The sequence below is a fragment of the Dendrobates tinctorius genome, unplaced genomic scaffold, assembly GCF_039654945.1.
Source record: "Dendrobates tinctorius isolate UK_male_01 unplaced genomic scaffold, ASM3965494v1 ptg000312l, whole genome shotgun sequence".
In the NCBI taxonomy this organism is placed as follows: domain Eukaryota; kingdom Metazoa; phylum Chordata; class Amphibia; order Anura; family Dendrobatidae; genus Dendrobates; species Dendrobates tinctorius.
This window is the reverse complement of record NW_027361979.1, coordinates 6225766-6244750: the sequence shown is the minus strand read 5'-3', so window position 1 is coordinate 6244750 and position 18985 is coordinate 6225766. Positions and strand designations below refer to the sequence as shown.

General features: G+C 43.0%; 1 protein-coding gene across 2 annotated transcripts in view; it reads right to left on the bottom strand.

Moving 5' to 3' along the window:
- Positions 1–18985, bottom strand: part of LOC141073705 (mitogen-activated protein kinase 14) — a 120985-nt gene that overhangs the window by 4612 nt on the left and 97388 nt on the right. For both annotated transcript variants that reach the window (XM_073561064.1, XM_073561063.1), the window contains exons 10-11: positions 11574–11652; positions 11287–11460 (exon numbers count right to left, since the gene is read on the bottom strand). In XM_073561064.1, coding sequence (XP_073417165.1) covers positions 11287–11460; positions 11574–11652 — 253 coding nt within the window. The remainder of the gene's footprint in view (positions 1–11286; positions 11461–11573; positions 11653–18985) is intronic.

Here is an 18985-nt window from a genome sequence, read left to right as displayed (position 1 = left end):
GTACTTCATGTTAGTGGTAAAATTTCTTTCAAATAACTTGCGTTTATTTGTGAAAAAAATGGAAATTTGGCGACAATTTTGAAAAGTTCGCAATTTTCCAACTTTGAATTTTTATGCCATTAAATCACAGAGATACGGCACACAAAAACTTAATTAGTAACATTTCCCACATGTCTAATTTACATCAGGACAATTTGGGAACCAAAATTTATTTTTCTTAGGAAGTTATAAGGGTTAAAAGTTCACCAGCGATTTCTCATTTTTGCAACACCATTTTATTTTTACGGACCACATCACATTTGAAGCCACTTTGAGGGGTCTATATGATAGAAAATACCCAAAAGTGACACCATTCTAAAAACTGCACCCCTTAAGGTGCTCAAAACCACATTCAAGAAGTTTATTAACCCTTCAGGTGCATCACAGGAATTTTTTGAATATTTAAAAAAAAAAAAAAAATGAACATTTAACTTTTTTTCACAAAAAAAATACTTCAGGTTCAATTTTTTATTTTACCAAGGGTAACAGGAGAAATTGGACTGCAAAAGTTATTGTGCAATTTGTCCTGAGTACGCTGATACCTGATATGTGGGGGGAACCACTGTTTCGGCGCATGACAGAGCTCAGAAGGGAAGGAGCGCCGTTTGACTTTTTCAATGCAATATTGGCTGGAATTCAGATCGGACGCCATGTCACGTTTGGAGAGCCCCTGATGTACCTAAACAGTGGAAACCCCCCACAAGTGACCCCATTTTGGAAACTAGACCCCACAAGGAACTTAACTAGTTATGTGGTGAGAACTTTGAACCCACAAGGGCTTCACAGAAGTTTATAACGTACAGCGGTACAATTAAAAAATCATTTTTTCCAAAAAAAAGTATTTTCACCCACAATTTTTATTTTCCCAAGGGTAACAGGACCCTAAAAGTTATTGGGCAATTTGTCCTGAGTACGCTGATACCCCATATGTGGGTGTAAACGACTATTTGGGCGCATGGCAGAGCTCAGAAGGGAAGCAGCGCCATTTGACTTTTTTGGCTGGAATTGAGATCGGACACCATGTCACAATTGGAAAACCCCTGATGTACCAAAACAGTGGAAACCCCCCACAAATGACACCATTTTGGAAACTAGACCCTCACAAGGAACTTATCTAGATGTGTGGTGAGCACTGTGAACCCCCCAGTGCTTCACAGAAGTTTATAATGACCGGGCGTGAAAATAAAAAAATTGTATTTTTTCAACAAACATGATCTTTTAGTCCCCATTTTTTTTATTTTCCCAAGGGTAACAGGGTTAAAAGTTGACCAGCGATTTCTCATTTTTGCAACACCATTTTATTTTTACGGACCACATCACATTTGAAGCCACTTTGAGGGGTCTATATGATAGAAAATACCCAAAAGTGACACCATTCTAAAAACTGCACCCCTTAAGGTGCTCAAAACCACATTCAAGAAGTTTATTAACCCTTCAGGTGCATCACAGGAATTTTTTGAATATTTAAAAAAAAAAAAAAATGAACATTTAACTTTTTTTCACAAAAAAAATACTTCAGGTTCAATTTTTTATTTTACCAAGGGTAACAGGAGAAATTGGACTGCAAAAGTTGTTGTCCAATTTGTCCTGAGTACGCTGATATCCCATATGTGGGAGAAAACTACTGTATTAGCACACGTCGGGGCTCAGAAGGGAAGTAGTGACGTTTTGGAATGCAGACTTTCATGGAATGCTCTGCGGGTGTCATGTTGCCTTTGGAGAGCCCTTAATGTACCTAAACAGTGGAAACCACCCCACAAATGACACCATTTTGGAAGCTAGACCCCCTAAGGAACTTATCTAGATGTGTGGTGAGCACTTTGAAACCCCCAAGGGCTTCACAGAAGTTTATAACGCCTGGGCGTGAAAATAAAAAAATAATTTTTTTCCACAAAAATGACATTTTTGCCCCCAATTTTTTATTTTCCTACGGGTAACAGAAGAAATTGGATCCCAAAAGTTGTTTTGCAATTTGTCCTGAGTAGGCCGATACCCCATACATGGGGGTAAAACACTGTTTGGGCGCATGGCAGAGCTTGGAAGGGAAGGAGCACCATTTGACTTTTTCAACGCAGAATTGGCTGGAATTGAGATCAGACGCCATGTTGCGTTTGGAGAGCACCTGATGTGGAAACCCCCCAATTATAACTCCAACCCTAACCCCAACACACCTCTAACCCTAATCTCAGTCCTAATCCTAACCCTAATGGGAAAATGGAAATAAATACATTTTCTTTTAATTTTATTTTTTTTCCCTAACTAAGGGGGTGATAACGGGGGGTTTGATTTACTATTTATGGCGGTTTTTATGTTTGGCAGCTGTCACACGCTAAAAGACGCTTTTTATTGTAAAAATAGTTTTTGCATCACCACATATTGAGAGCTATAATTTTTCCATATTTTGACCCACTGAGTCATATGAGGTCTTATTTTTTGCGGGACGAGTTGACGTTTTTATTGGTATCATTTTCGGGCACGTGTCATCTTTTGATCGCTTTTTTTTCCGATTTTTGGGACGCAGAATGAACAAAAACCAGCGTTTCATGAATTTCTTTTGGGGGGTGCGCTTACACCGTTCCGCGTGCGGTGAAATTGATAAGACGGTTTTATTCTTCGGGTCAGTACGGTTACAGCGATACCTCATTTAGGTCTTTTTTTTTATGTTCTGGCGCTTTTATGCAATGAAAACAATTTTATATAAAAAATTATTTTTGCATCGCTTTATTCTGCGAGCTATAACTTTTTTATTTTTTTGCTGATGATGCTGTATGGCGGCTCGTGTTTTGCGGAACGAGATGACGTTTTCAGCGGTACCATGGATATTTATATGCGTCTTTTTGATCGCGCGTTATTGCACTTTTTGTTCGGCGGTGTGATAAATCATTTTTTGCTTCGCTTTTTATTTTTTAAGGGGTTCGCTAAAGGGGTTAACTAATGGAACAGTTTTATAGGGTGGGTCATTACGGACGTGGCGATACCAAATATGTGTACTTTTGTTTTTTTTTTCCAAAAAATGAATTTATTAGGGAATATTTTTTTTTTTTTTTTTTTTGAATTTAGCGATTTTTTTAAAATTATTTTCACACTTTTTTTTTTTTTACTTTATTACATTGTTCCAGGGGGGACATAGCTGTCATGTGACAGATCGCTGATCTGTCACATCACAGATCACTGTGACAGATCAGCTGTCACAGGCACTGCACTTGGCTTCCTCGTGCCTGCGCTTTGCAGGCACTGAGGAAGCCAGCTCCCTGCAGGCCCCCGAAGGTCCCCGTCGCCATCTTGGATTCGGGAACCTGCAGGAAGGGAGCCCCCAGCAGCAGCGCTGCACATTGCGCTGCTGTGGAGGGTTCAGGGAAGCACGGAGGGAGCCCCCTCCCTGCCTATGCTTCCCTTTAACCCCCGGTACACCGCGATCGTTTGATCGCGGTGTGCAAGGGGTTAACGTTTCGGGGGCGGTCCGTGACTGCCCCTGACACATTGTGCCGGGCGTCAGCTGTGATAATCAGCTGACACCCGGCCGCTATCAGCGCCGCTGATCGCGCTAGACGTACCATCCTGTCCATGGGCATAGGGGCCCGGGTCCCATGGTCGGGATAGTACGTCTGATGTCAGAAAGGGGTTAAAGTGCAAAAACTAGCGGTGAACGAGAAGCGATTTTCCAGAACTAAGATAGTGATGATTAATCTCTAGATAGGACACCTAGATCCACTGTTGCAAACTCCAGTGGTTGCCAGAAGTAAGCAGTGTACACAGCCAAGACATCACGACTCTGTGTACTGTGTAGTGGTTGAAGTCTGTTACTGCTCCCATAGAAGTGAATGACACTGTGTACTTGTGGCAGCGGCAAAACCTGATAATTATTGATGAGAGTATCGAGAGTCAGACAGCCACCAGTCAGATACTGACAACCTAAAGCTAGATAATCAATATCTTAATCTTAGTCCTAGACAAACCCTTTTAAAGGGAAGGTGCCATCCCAAAAAATTTTTTTCAGCAATTGAAAAAACGTAAAGAATTAATGTTTACATCTTCTTAAAAAATATTATCATTTGTTTTTATGAAATTTTTTTTTAAAAAGTTTGGCATTTCCACTTGTTAACACTAGGGGGAGCAGCTACTGAAATTTGGCACAAAAACCTAGTGTACAACTAGCTCACATTACTGCCCTGCATTAATTATGGGCAGAATCTGCTGACATGGGTGTGGTGTCACTCCTCTCCTCCCCTTCTGGGTGTTTGCTAAGGGAAAAGAGAGGATGACATCTAGGAACACAGTGAGCAGCCATTTTGCTGGGGCCTGCAAAGTTACTGACTGTCTTTGCATGCAAAGTCAGGATCAGAACAGGTCATCAATCAGCAGAAATGTTTCCTGGATTTCTGTGGAGCAGACTGTCCATCCATGTGTATAAAACACAGCGCTCCATGTACAATCCCTAGCACCAAACAGGGTGCCCCCCATAGACCAGCACACTGCTCTCCTGAAATACTCTGTGCTGCTGTCACCCTGCTCCTTCCACCATATATCAGGCCCCTGTCGCCTCTCTTTCACACATCGCCAGGACAGGATCTGAGGAGAGGAATGGGGTCTCCGGTCACCGAGGATGGCAGGCAGCAAGGATTCTGGGAGCAAGGTGACAGCAGCACAAAGTATTTCAGGAGAGCAGTGTGCTGGTCTATGGGGGCACAGAGGGAGACATATGGGGGAGGAGCAGGGTGACAGCACCATGGAAAACCAGGAAACATTTCTGCTGATTGATGGCCTGTTCTGATCCAGACTTTGCATGCAAAGACCCCATTCCCCTTCTCAGATCCAGTCCTGGCGATGTGTGAAAGCGAGGCGACAGGCGCAGTCCGGGGTGACGTTGGGAAGCAGGCTGGGGGGAAATGGAGCCATATAGTAACAATAAAAATGAGACCCCTCTCTTCAGCTACCTCACCAGCCCTCCCATGACTGCAACTATTACCCCTGACCCGTGTGCAGGTGCTCAGCCAGAACCACCCTAGAATGGGTCCCCTTTTAGCAGATAATACTGCCATAGTGTTCTCACATAATGCCGCCATATAGATCATACACAATACCACCATGTAGATCACACATACAACCAGCAGGGTGACAGCAGCACAGAGTATTTCAGGAGAGCAGTATCACACGGGATAGGATTAGATACACGGCTCAGCAGACTATCACACAGGAGAGGATTAGATACACAGCTCAGAAATCAGTATCACATAGGATAGGATTAGATACACAGCTCAGAAATCAGTATCACATAGGATAGGATTAGATACACAGCTCAGAAATCAGTATCACATAGGATAGGATTAGATACACGACTCAGCAGACAGTAACACACAGGATAGGATTAGATACACGGCTCAGCAGTCAGTATCACACAGGATAGGATTAGATACACGGCTCAGTAGACAGTATCACACGAGAGGATTAGATACACAGCTCAGCAGACTATCACAGGAAAGGATTAGATACAGGGCTCAGCAGTCAGTATCACACAGGATAGGATTAGATGTCCAGCAGATGGCCAAGTGTTTTGAAAGAGCAGGGAGCAGCAGCTGGTCGGGTGTTTTGGAAAGGGCAGCTTGGTGTCCAGGAGCTTGTCCTGGTTCCTCTCCTGCAGCTGGTATGTGCAGAGTGAACATCCAAGCCCTGTTATGCTGGAACAGTACAGCATCCAGGGTTTGCAATAGAGTGTAAATGGAGCTAAAAGCACTGAGCTCTAATAAAATGGTGCCTGGCCACACCTACAGCTGTGAATTGAGCAGCCCTTAGAGGCGTGCCCAGTTCACAACTGATGCTGCTGCAATGATACAGATAGGGTCGGGAGCAGACTCTTGTGTCTTATGCCCAGGGACTGCCGTAAATGAGCATGGAAAGTGTCGTTCAGCAGCCAGAAAGGTAAGATGGCAGCACCCAGTGGCTGCATTAATACAGTAAAAAAAAACAAAAAAACACACCACTGAGTCAAGCTTAGGGGACAATATCTTTTTATACTATTTTCTTTTTTACATTAAATTATGAAAAAAACAAGGCACCTTCCCTTTAAATCTGTGCCTATCTTCTGAACCAATCACTGAAGAACATCAGCGTATATAATTGGTGGGAGTTTCACCCCAACCATTCAACACTACATATTGGTCTCAATTATGGTAACCGTTAAGTGGTGGGATGGCTTTTGCATTTTTTTAATAAAAAAAAATGTTAACTAAGTACCGTATATTATTTTCATGCACTATGCTGTTTATTTACTGCAGGGCATTTAATCATTATGTTTCTGTCTTTGTTTTTTTTCACCCCTTTATCACACAGGGCGTTTTTGCTGTATTTTTTTCTGCAGCAAAACCGGATTTCTTGCCAGGAACGAAGCTGCGTTATAAAAGCAGGTTTGGTACGTTTTTGTCTCTCTTTGTGCATTCTAATAAAGTTGAGTGGCCCCAGAGAATAAAAATAACTGCTTCCTGTAGAACCACCCATAATACTAATTCTCATCCTCCTATACCAAGACATGGCTACTACCAGACACTCCCTCACAATAGCTCACTATCAGGACACCTCACTACTACCTGACACTACCTCATAATAGCTCACTATCAGGACACCTCACTACTATCTGACACTACCTCACAATAGCTCACTATCAGGACGCAGTGTCTCCACAAGATAAATAGCATTGTTCTACGTATAGGATGCGGTGATTCCGCATGTGTTCAATGAACACATGCGGAATCACCACATGTACAAAAGGGGGCAGTGCTTTGGACGGTGCGGGTGTCTGCTGCGTTCAAAGCACCCGGAACGTGGAAACGTACCCTAACATATGAAGAAATCTGTAGAAAGAAGCACTAATTGGAATTGACAGAGTGCAATCGATTTTAAACTGTAAAGCGCTGCGGAATATGTTGGTGCTATATAAAGATTTATTATTATACGCCCAATACAATGCTGCACAAAGGTTAATAATGGCCCCATAAGATACTCCATATTAAAATACGCCCCATATAATGCTGCATAAAAGGTTAATGGCCCCATAAGATGCTTCATAGATTATGCCCCCATAAGATGCTCCATAGATTATGCCCCCACATGCTACCGCTGCTGCAAATAAAAAAAAAAAATTACACACTCACCTTTCGTCGCTGGGGGCCAGGTGCCTGGTCCTGAGCAGGCGGAGACACTGGCGCGCTATGGGGGCCAGGTGCCGGTGTCGCCACTGGCTGAGGACCCGGCACCTGCGATATTCACCTGTCCCGGGTCCATCGCTGCTCGCCGCCGTCTGCCGGGTCCTCTGCAGTGACATTCAGCAGAGGGCGCGCACTGACTATGTCATCGCGCCCTCTGCTGCCTGAACGTCACTGACAGAGGACACAGCAGACAGCGGTGAGCAGCGATGGACCCGGGACAGGTGAATAAGGCATATACTCACCCCCTCCTGGCGCGGTCTCTGCAGCCCTGCTTCCCCACGGTCTCCCTTCCTTCCTTCAGCGGTCACGTGGTACTGCTCATTAAAGCCATGAATATGAGCATATTCAAGTCTTTAACCCCCTTACTCCCAAGGGTGGTTTGCATGTTAATGCCCGGGCCAATTTTTACAATTCTGACCACTGTCCCTTTATGAGGTAATAACTCTGGAATGCTTCCATGGATCCCGGTGATTCTGACATTGTTTTCTCGTGACATATTGTACTTCATGTCAGTGGTAAAATTTCATTCACATAACTTGCGTTTATTTGTGAAAAAAACAGAAATTTGGTGAAAATGTTGAAAATTTTGCAATTTTCCAACTTTGAATTTTAATGCTCACAGAGATATGGCACACAAAAAACTTAAGTAACATTTCCCATATGTTTACTTTACATCAGCACAATTTGGGAATCAATTTTTTTTTATTAGGAAGTTAAGGGTTAACAGTTCACAAGCGATTTCTCATTTTTACACCATCATTTTATTTTTAGGGACCACATCATATTTGAAGTCACTTTGAGGGGTCTATGATAGAAAATACCCAAAAGTGACACCATTCTAAAAATTGCACCCCTCAAGGCGCTCAAAACCAGATTTAAGTTTATTATCCCTTCAGGTGCTTCACAGCAATTTTTTGAATGTTTAAAAAAAAAAAAATGAACATTTAACTTTTTTTCACAAAAAAAATTACTTCAGGTTCAATTTTTTATTTTACCAAGGGTAACAGGAGAAATTAGACTGGAAAAGTTATTGTGCAATTTGTCCTGAGTACGCCGATACCTGATATGTGGGGGGGACCCACTGCTTGGGCGCATGGCAGAGCTCGGTAGGGAAGTAGCCCCGTTTGACTTTTTCACTGCAAAATTGGCTGGAATTCAGATCGGATGCCATGTCACGTTTGAAGAGCTCCTGATGTGTCTAAACAGTGGAAACCCCCACAAGTGACCCCATTTTGGAAACTAGACATGTGGTGAGCACTTTGAACCCCCAAGGGCTTCACCGAAGTTTATAACGTACAGCCGTACAATTAAAAAATCATATTTTTTCCACAAAAATGATCTTTTCACCCCCAATTTTTATTTTCCCAAGGGTAACAGGACCCCAAAATTTATTGTGCAATTTGTCCCGAGTACGCTGATACCCCATATGTGGGGGTAAACCACTATTTGGGCGCATGGCAGAGCTCGGAAGGGAAGCAGCGCCATTTGACTTTTTTTCGATGGAATTGAGATCGGACACCATGTCACGTTTGGAAAGCCCCTGATGTACCAAAACAGTGGAAACCCCCCCAATTCTAACTCCAACCCTAACCCCTACACACCCCTAACCTTAATCTCAGCCCTAACCCTAGCGGGTTATTATTTTTCCCTAACTAAGGGGGTGATAACGGGGGGGTTTGATTTACTATTTATAGCGGGTTTTTATATTTGGCAGCTGTCGAACGCCAAGACGCTTTTTATTGTAAAAATAGTTTATGCATCACATTTTGAGCGCTATAATTTTTCCATATTTTGACCCACCGAGTCATGTGAGATCTTATTTTTTGCGGAACGAGTTGACTTTTCTATTGGTATCCTTTCCGGGCTCGTGACATTTTTTGATTGCTCTTTATTCCGATTTTTGGGAAGCAGAATGAACAAAAACCAGCATTTCATAATTTTTTTTTTTTGGGGGGGGGGGGGGGGGGGGGGGAACGTTTACACCGTTATTGATAAGGCGGTTTCATTCTTCGGGTCAGTACGGTTACAGCGATACCTCATTTATGTTGTTTTTTTGTGTTTTGGCACTTTTATGCTATAAAAATTATTTTATATAAAAAATAATTATATTTGCATCGCTTTATTCTGCGAGCTATAACTTTTTTATTTTTTCGCTGATGACGATGTGTGGCGGCTCGTTTTTTGCGGGACAAGATGATGTTTTCAGCGGTATCATGGTTATTTATGTCCGTATTTTTGATCACGCGTTATTGTTTTATTTTGTTCGGCGGTATGATAAAGCATTATTTCTTGCTTTGTTTTTTATTTTTTAAGGAGTTCAATAAAGGGGTTAACTAGTGGGACAGTTTTATAGGGCGGGTCGTTACGGACGCGGCGATACCAAATATGTGTACTATTGTTTTTTTTTATTTTCAAAAAATTAATTTATTAGGAAACTTTTTTTTTTTTAATTTAGCGATTTTAATAAATTTTTACACTTTTTTTTAACTTTATTACACTGTCCCAGGGGAGACATCACTGTCGTGTGACAGATCGCTGATCTGTCACAGCGATCTGTGATGTGTCAGATCAGCGATCTGACACAGGCGCTGCTGCACAGGCTTCCTCATGCCTGCGCTCTGCAGGCAGTGAAAAAGCCGGCTCCCTGCAGGCCCCCGCCGCCATATTGGATCCGGGGACCTGCAGGGAAGGAGGCCCCCAGAGCAGCGCAGCACATCGCGCTGCCCCGGGGGTCTCAGGGAAGCACGGAGGGAGCCCCCTCCCTGCGCGCTTCTCTCCTATGACCCCGGTACACTGCGATCATGTTTGATCGCGGTGTGCCAAGGGTTAACGTGCCGGGGGCGGTCCGTGACCGCCCCTGACACAGTGCCGGGTGTCAGCTGTGATAAGAAGCTGACACCAGGCCACGATCAGCGGCGCTCCCCACAAGGTGAGCCCCTGATCGCTATAACGTACTATTCCGTTCTTGGGACTTAGGTCCCAGGTCACATGGACGGAATAGTACGTCTAATGTAGGAAAGGGGTTAATGAGCGGTACCACGTGACCGCTGAAGAAAGGAGCCTGAGAACGTGGGACAAACAGGGGGGTTTGCAGAGATGCGTCGGGGGGGTCAGTATGATCTGACACCCCCGCTTTCCCTCCGACCCCCTGGCGTATATGACTCGTGTATAAGCCGAGAGGGGGACTTTCAGCCCCCAAAAATGGGCTGAAAATCTTGGCTTATACACGCGTATATATGGTATCTTTCCTGGTATAGCAGGAAGGCTTACTGACCTGTAATTTCCTGGCTCCATCTCCTTTCCTTTTATGAAGATGGGACAACTTTACCCTTCTCCAATTTTCTGAGACATTTCCTGTTCTCCAGAATTTGTCAAAGATTTTGGCTTGTGTTTCTGCAGTTTCCTCTGCTAACTTTTTCAGGACCTTAGAATGTAATTCATCAACCTGGAGTTGTGCAAACATTTTGTAAGTCTTGGTGTTTATAGTCTCAGCCAGCTCCGACAAAGTGGGCGAAGCTGGGGCAGGAAAATTCATCAAAACTTACACCAGTTTAGTGGCGTACCCCTTATACTAGGAATGTGCCCCAGCCCTTGATTGAAATAACATTTCTGGTGGTGGTGCTGGTTAATGAATTAGACACATCTTACTCCAGCGATTCTTTCATTTGTGTGCAAAACGAGTGTGTTAATGAGAGTGGCCCATTGTCTTTATGCTGCAAACGCAAAACTAAAGGCTCATGCCATTGTCACTTTCACAAATCCTATATTCCAGCACTAATACGTATTTGAACACACTTTTTTTTTTTTAGCAATGTCAGAGAATGCATAAAAATATCTGCCTATCTGTACATAATATCAGAGAGACAGTGGTACGGTTTGTGCAGACCTGAAGAGCAAGCCAGAAAGTTCTGTACATCAGCCTTTAAAGACCTCCATGTGAATCTTGAATAATGTAATAAATATTGAAAAAGGCTTTTTAAATGCATTCCATGAATTGGTGACTGTGATCAAACTCATATAGCTAAAACCAGCTTCTGTAAACTCTTACTTTTCCATTCTTCAATATCAAGCTCGCGGCTCTCAAAGCTTTGGTCGTAAGGATCAGCTACGGGTTCATCATCTGGGTCATGGTACTGCGCAAAATAGGGGTGGGCTAGAGCCTCTGTTGCAGTAATCCTCTTGTCCGTGTCCAGAACAAGCATTTTCTCAAGTAGATCTACAGCTGAGTAGAAATGAAAATGCTATGAGTGATCTCTAGAAGTTGTAGAGAATGTCAGGTTAATAAACTAGAAATGCAATATCATTAAATCATAGCTTCTAACATTTCTAACAAACCTTGAGGATTGGCTCCCAAAAAAACATCTTCAAAATTCATCTTCGGCGTGTACGGCAATGAATGGATGTAATTCCTGGCCTGTTACCAAGAGGAAACAAGATAAAAAACAGGAAACAATTAAACAGCATTAAATCCATTTGAAGGCAGAAATCTGTAAATATGTTCACAAATATTAGATTAAGGAGAACTGTAAGAAAATAAAATGCAGAAAATCAAGCAGCTTTTGTTGAAAATTTCTCTGACAGATACGGTAATCATGAAAAATACAAACTTTTCTGGAACATCCAGGCCTTCTATGAGGATATCATCTTATGTGACCTACTCCCTGCCTCTGACTGCGGAAATCTTATGTGGCAACACATCATCATTGGAGGCCGAGTAAACAGTAACCATCAGAGGACCAGAAGTATTGCCACAACAGAAAGGAGGAGAGTACATTGGGGTCTTTTTTACTTTAATCAATGTTTTCATACAAGTGGTTCTCCAGGCCTTAGGTCATCAATATAAAAGTTGGTCCAATACTCAGCACCACAACTGATAAGCTGAGCAGCAGCAGATCTCGAGTATTGCTGTATATCTTCGATTCAATTGAAATAGAGATAAAGTGCAATATATGCAATATACAAAGCTGCTATGTTCCAGACAATGCAAGCACTGATTGAGTGCAGGGTGTCATAACTCCCCTGATACAAAAAGAAAAGTCTTAAACTAGCCCTTTAAAGTCTATTTTTATTTCAATTGTATTTATTAAATTTTAAAAGGGTAAATAAGGGGAAGGGGGGTTACATGTAAAGGGGAGGAAAACTGGGTGGATTAAGGGAGAAGGAAAAGCAAGGGAGGCAGAGAGTAAGGGAGGGAGAGGAAAAGGTAAGGGAGGGAGAGGGAAAGGAGGTAAGGGAAAGTGTAGGAGGGGGAAAGAAAAGGACAAGGGGATGGGAAAATTTAAAAAACAAACCCTATAAAGATAGGGAAAAGACAAGTAAACATACAAATCAAAGCACAAATCAAGTTTAAATGTTGCTGAGAGTAATAGTTCCTATAAAAATCATAAGACACTTAAGCATACAAGTATGAGTCAAGTAAGTATATAAAAAGGTCAAATAATATTAAAAGTTGCTTAAAGTGAACCTGTCAGCAGTTTTGGCCAAAATAACACACGGTCACTGCCTTTCAGGGCTTATCTACATTCTATAATGATGTAGATAAGCCCCCGTTCGGTCCGATGGGTGTCGCAGGTCCAGGTTCTCTCAACTTCTTGCGATGCTGCCCTCCTGTTGCTTCATCGCTCCCCGGCATCGCTCCTGCACAGGCGTGCTGATCTGCCCTATTGAGGGCAGAACAAAGTACTGCAGTGCACAGACGCTGGGCTTGTCTGACCTTTCCCAGCGCCTGTGCACTACAGGTACATTGGTCTGCCCTCAACAGGGCAGATCAGTAAACTTGAACAGGAGCGCGATGCCGGGGATTTATGAAGCAAGCAGGAGGGTGGCATCGCAAGAAGATGGGAGGCGCCGGACCCAAACCTGCGACACCCATAGGATCAGACCGCACCAGAACGCCCCCCATGTAAGTATAACAAAACTTATTTTTCTTATCTTGCAGGTCGGATCAAGGCTTATCTACTGCATTATAGAATGCTGTAGATAAGCCCTGAAAGGCAGTGGCTGTATCTTATATCAGCCAAAACTGGTGTCAGGTTCCCTGTAATCACTTAAGTCTGTTATTTTTAACCTTGTGCAACAAAACTTAAGTTATTGCTAATTTTGCTGTGCTGCAGTTCAGAACCTTTACTTTCCCAAATAACTGATTCGGGAAAATCTGCAACAAACCCGAGACACAAATTGATATGTGTAGATTTAAAAACTTGCACTGCAGTCCAATTCCAATGCTGAAGATTTCCATGTGTGGAGACTATGAGACAGACAGACATGACTAAAAGAAGAATCTTTCATTTTTACTGTGGCTACAAGAACACAGACAGCCTACAATTTTTTAAAGCCAACTAAAGATAGACATACGTCATAGTGATCAAATCATTTTAAAAGGGGATATCCAGGACATTAAAGAAAAAAATGTGCCTTAGCACCAACAGGCATGGAGTTGCCTGTTGTACCTGGAGTCAGTTATTGACCACTTTTGCCAGATTCAGCTGCTCCCTGTCAACAGAGCAGCAATTTTTCTTCCTGATGACAGGGTGGGGCTTCTAGCGCCATGCTGATTGACATCCAACTTCCCCCAATTAGGCAGTGGGGAGCCAGCTGTCAATCAGCATTACACCAGTAGTCCCACCCTGTCAACAGGAAATGAAACCGCCACTTTGTTGACTTGAAGTCAGCAGATGTCTATGACCGCTCTGTGCCAGCAGTGAATGGTTGTGGGCACAACAAGCAGGTAGATAGAAATTGTTAGAGCTTAGGCACTTTTTTTTTTTTGGTCCCACATATCCCCTTTTAGCTCAAGTGCTGTGCCTGTGCAAACTGTGCAATCACCAATTGAGTTGGTCATTGACCTACAGCAGCATTGATATTACAATTCTGTCCATTTAACTCCTTTAGTGACCACACACAACACACATATTACAGACACACACACTTACATGTTCACATATATACACACACACACACACACACACACACCTATAATATAACCGGAGATGTGTCGTTCTGTCCGAAGCCTCAATGCCTGTGCAGAGCGGTGCCGGAGTCAGGGCATACACATACCAAACTACGGCGCCATTTCATTGAACAGTGTCTTCAATAAACTGGCGTTGTAATGTGGACGCCGCCAATGCCAGAATGTACTACTGCTGGATGTGCGTCCTCTGATGCAGATGAAGTGTATTGCAGGGCTCTAACTTGCTGGATCTGTGCGCCAAAATACACGCTGAAGGTCAGAGGCCAGCAGCTGACGCGGGCGTGCACGTGACTGGGTGAATGGCAGTGATTTCATGCGCACACGTCATATGCACACTCAAGACAGCTGCTTGTCTTCAGAAGACAACGATGCGCTGGTGAGCGGGGAAAGGCAAGTAGGAGTGTTTACTTTTTTTTTTTTTTTCTATGTATTGAACATCAACAGTGCCGGCAGGCAGGCAGCATGGGATGGGGGCATATATAAAGATAGAGGGGACCATACACCAGGATGGTGAAATATATTCCTTTTAAGGCTGGAGTCACACAATGTATAAAAATCGGTCCGTTTTTTACGGCCGAGAATCGCATCAATGTTTCATGAACCATGATCCGCGATTCCTCGCATCAAAATATCCGTGTGACATCCATACGGTGAGATTTTCTCACCCGCTTGCAAAATGGACATATACTGGGTCCATAACCGCAAATATTCATGAAAACACACACATACACATATATATATTATATATATACACTTACATATATACAGTTGTGGCCAAAAGTATTGACACCCCTGCAATTCTGTCAGATAATACTAAATTTCTTCCTGAAAATGATTGCAAACACAAATTCTTTGGTATTATTATCTTCATTTAATTTGTCTTAAATGAAAAAACACAAAAGAGAATGAAGCAAAACATTGATCATTTCACACAAAACTCCAAAAATGGGCCAGACAAAAGTATTGGCACCCTCAGCCTAATATTTGGTTGCACAACCTTTAGCCAAAATAACTGCGGCCAGCCGCTTCCGGTAACCATCAATGAGTTTCTTACAATGCTCTGTTGGAATTTTAGACCATTCTTCTTTGGCAAACTGCTCCAGGTCCCTGATATTTGAAGGGTGCCTTCTCCAAACTGCCATTTTTAGATCTCTTCACAGGTGTTCTATGGGATTCAGGTCTGGACTCATTGCTGGCCACCTTAGAAGTCTCCAGTGCTTTCTCTCAAACAATTTTCTAGTGCTTTTTGAAGTGTGTTTTGGGTCATTGTCCTGATGGAAGACCCATGAACTCTGAGGGAGACCCAGCTTTCTCACACTGGGCCCTACATTATGCTGCAAAATTTGTTGGTAGTCTTCAGACTTCATAATACCATGCACACGGTCAAGCAGTCCAGTGCCAGAGGCAGCAAATCAACCCCAAAACATCAGGGAACCTCCGCCATGTTTGACTGTAGGGACCGTGTTCTTTTCTTAGAATACCTCTTTTTTCTCCTGTAAACTCTATGTTGATGCCTTTGCCCAAAAAGCTCTACTTTTGTCTCATCTGACCAAAGAACATTCTTCCAAAACGTTTTAGGCTTTTTCAGGTAAGTTTTGGCAAACTCCAGCCTGGCTTTTTTATGTCTCGGGGTAAGAAGTGGGGTCTTCCTGGGTCTCCTACCATACAGTCCCTTTTCATTTCGACGCTGACGGATAGTACGGGTTGACACTGTTGTACCCTCGGACTGCAGGGAAGCTTGAACTTGTTTGGATGTAAGTCGAGGTTCTTTATCTAACATCCGCACAATCTTGCGTTGAAATCTCTTGTCAATTTTTCTTTTCCATCCACATTTAGGAAGGTTAGCCACAGTGCCATGGGCTTTAAACTTCTTGATGACACTGTGCACGGTAGACACAGGAACATTCAGGTCTTTGGAGATGGACTTGTAGCCTTGAGATTGCTCATGCTTCCTCACAATTTGGTTTCTCAAGTCCTCAGACAGCTCTTTGGTCTTCTTTCTTTTCTCCATGCTCAATGTGGTACACACAAGGACACAGGACAGAGGTTGAGTCAACTTTATTCCATGTCAACTTGCTGCAAGTGTGATTTAGTTATTGCCAACACCTGTTCGGTGCCACAGGTAAGTTACAGGTGCTGTTAATTACACAAATTAGAGAAGCATCACATGATTTTTCGAACAGTGCCAATACTTTTTCCCACCCTCTTTTTTATGTTTGGTGTGGAATTATATCCAATTTGGCTTTAGGACAATTCTTTTTGTGCTTTTTCATTTAAGAAATTAAATGAAGATAATACCAAAGAATTTGTGTTTGCAATCATTTTCAGGAAGAAACTGAGTATTATCTGACAGAATTGCAGGGGTGTCAATACTTTTGGCCACAACTGTATATACATATATATTATACACACACGCATACATATACACACACATATATATATATATATATATATATATATATATATATATATATATACACACACACACACACACACACGTCAGTGAGACAAAATAAATATTTCATCGAGATCTAGATAGAATAGGTGAAAAATCAATTGTCAGCATCTGTAAAATCATTACAGAACCCGACAGGATATGAGACACGGTTTTCATACAGTAAGCCACTGCATATCCGCTATTTTTTTTTATATGACCCTCACTAATAATGTTAGTAGTGTGTGTATAATTTTGGAGCTGTAGGTGTTAAAGGATTAATTCACGGAAAAAAAATGGCTTGGGCTTCCGCCCAATTTTCTCAGCCAGAGAGGGCAAGCCAGTGACTGAGGGCAGATATTAATAGCCAAGAGAGGGACCGTTGTTTTTGGGCCCCCCTGGCTAAAAAAAAAATCTGCCCCCTGCCACCCCAGAAAAGGTTCATCAGTGAGATGCGCAAATTCCGGCACTTACCCACTCTCTTCCCATTTCCTTGTAGAGGGTGGCATATGGGGTAATAAGAGGTTAATGTCACCTTGCTATTGTAAGCTGACATTAAGCCTGGTTAATCATGGAGAGGTGTCAATAAGACACCTATACATTATTAATCCACTAGTCAGTAAGGGGTTAAAAAACAACTCACACATTAAGAAAAAATACTTTTTAATGAAATAAAGTTTTTTTATTACACTCCCAATCCATTCAAAGTCATCGTTCTCCAGTAAAAAAAAATTCAAAATAAAAAAGCAACAATGTCCCATATCTGTCCGTAGTAAGGTCAAGTTCCACACCACAATCCATCTGAAGAGATTAAATAGTTTACAACCGGGAACGGTCGCTAATGCTGCTCTTAAGATAAAAATTTTTTTATCTCATCTGAGAGCAGCATCATGCAGGTAAAATAAATACCTGAATCCAATGAAGTGTCACTTAAAGGGGGTTTTACACTAAGCGATATCGCTAGCAATATCGCTAAAACGTCACTGGTTTTGTGACGTTATAGCGATATTGCTAGCGATATCGCTATGTGTGATACTTACCAACGACCGGCTCCCCCGCTGTCCATCGCTGATCGCGCGAGAATGTCCGGCTCCATTTCTCGTCGGGCGCTTCCTGCTGAGACTTCCTGCTGTGACGACGAGCGACGCAGGACGCGGGCGGGAGGACGCAGGATCGCTGTGTGTGAATGGTAAGTATCGTGCGCTGCGTCGCTGCTGCATCGCTGTGAGGTCTTTCTGTATGAAAGCTCACTAGCGATCATTTAGCGATGCACCAGCGATCCTGACCGGGTGGGATCGCTGGTCGGATCGCTGGTGCATCGCTAAATGTAAAAGGGCCTTAAGTTTACTGGGTGCAGTAGTAGCGACAAAATCAACGTTCTTAGATTGATAAACTAGTCACATACACTGCTCAAATGTGATTTTGGCCCATTCTCTCTCACAAATACTTCAAATCCTGAAGGTCGTATGGGCTCCTATGAACTAAGCTTTAGCGCCTTCCATAAATTTTCAGTTGGATTCAGGTCAGGTGATTGGCTGGGCCATTCTAGCAGCTTTAGGCCGGGATACCCCATGCGAGGAATACGGCCGAGTCTCGCATGTTAATACCCGACACTGCCGCCGGCACTTGGGAGCGAAGCGTGCGGCTGCATAGCAAAACATGGAGCCGCACGCTCAACTCCTGAGTGCCGGCGGCAGTACCGGGTAATAACATGCGAAAGCGATTGAACATTTCCGTGGCTGCGTGTTTGGGATCATTGTTGTCCAGAAATGTCCACCCTCGTTTCATCTTCATCATCCTGGTAGATGGTAGCAAATTTTTTTCAATTATGTCTTGGTACTTTTGTCCATTTGTTATTTTTCAGTTATATGAAATTTGCCAGTGCCGTGTGCTGAAAAACAGCCCTACAACATAATGTTCTCTCCACCAAACTTCAATGTTGGTATGGTCGTGTTGGGGTGATAGGTAGGGCATTTTGCCATCCAAACATTGTGTGTATTATGGCATCCAAAGCATTTTCTCTGTATTTCACAGGCTTGTCTATATGTTGTTGAGCAATCTTTGAATGCGCTTGAACACACTTTTTTTTTACAGCAGCCCAGATCGAGCATTGACAGCTTCTGCTGGCGATTCAAATGCTCCCTGTCAAAAGAGCAACTCTTCTGTTTCTTCCGGGCTGCTGTATCGACAGGGCATTGACAGCGTCATACTGATTTGACAGCCGGTTCCCCCAGTTAGGCAGCAGGGATCTGGCTGTCAATCAGAATGAGGTCTGCAGTCCCATCCTATCAACAGAGCAGATCAAAAAAGAAGCCAATGCTCTTTTGACGCGACGTCAGCAGA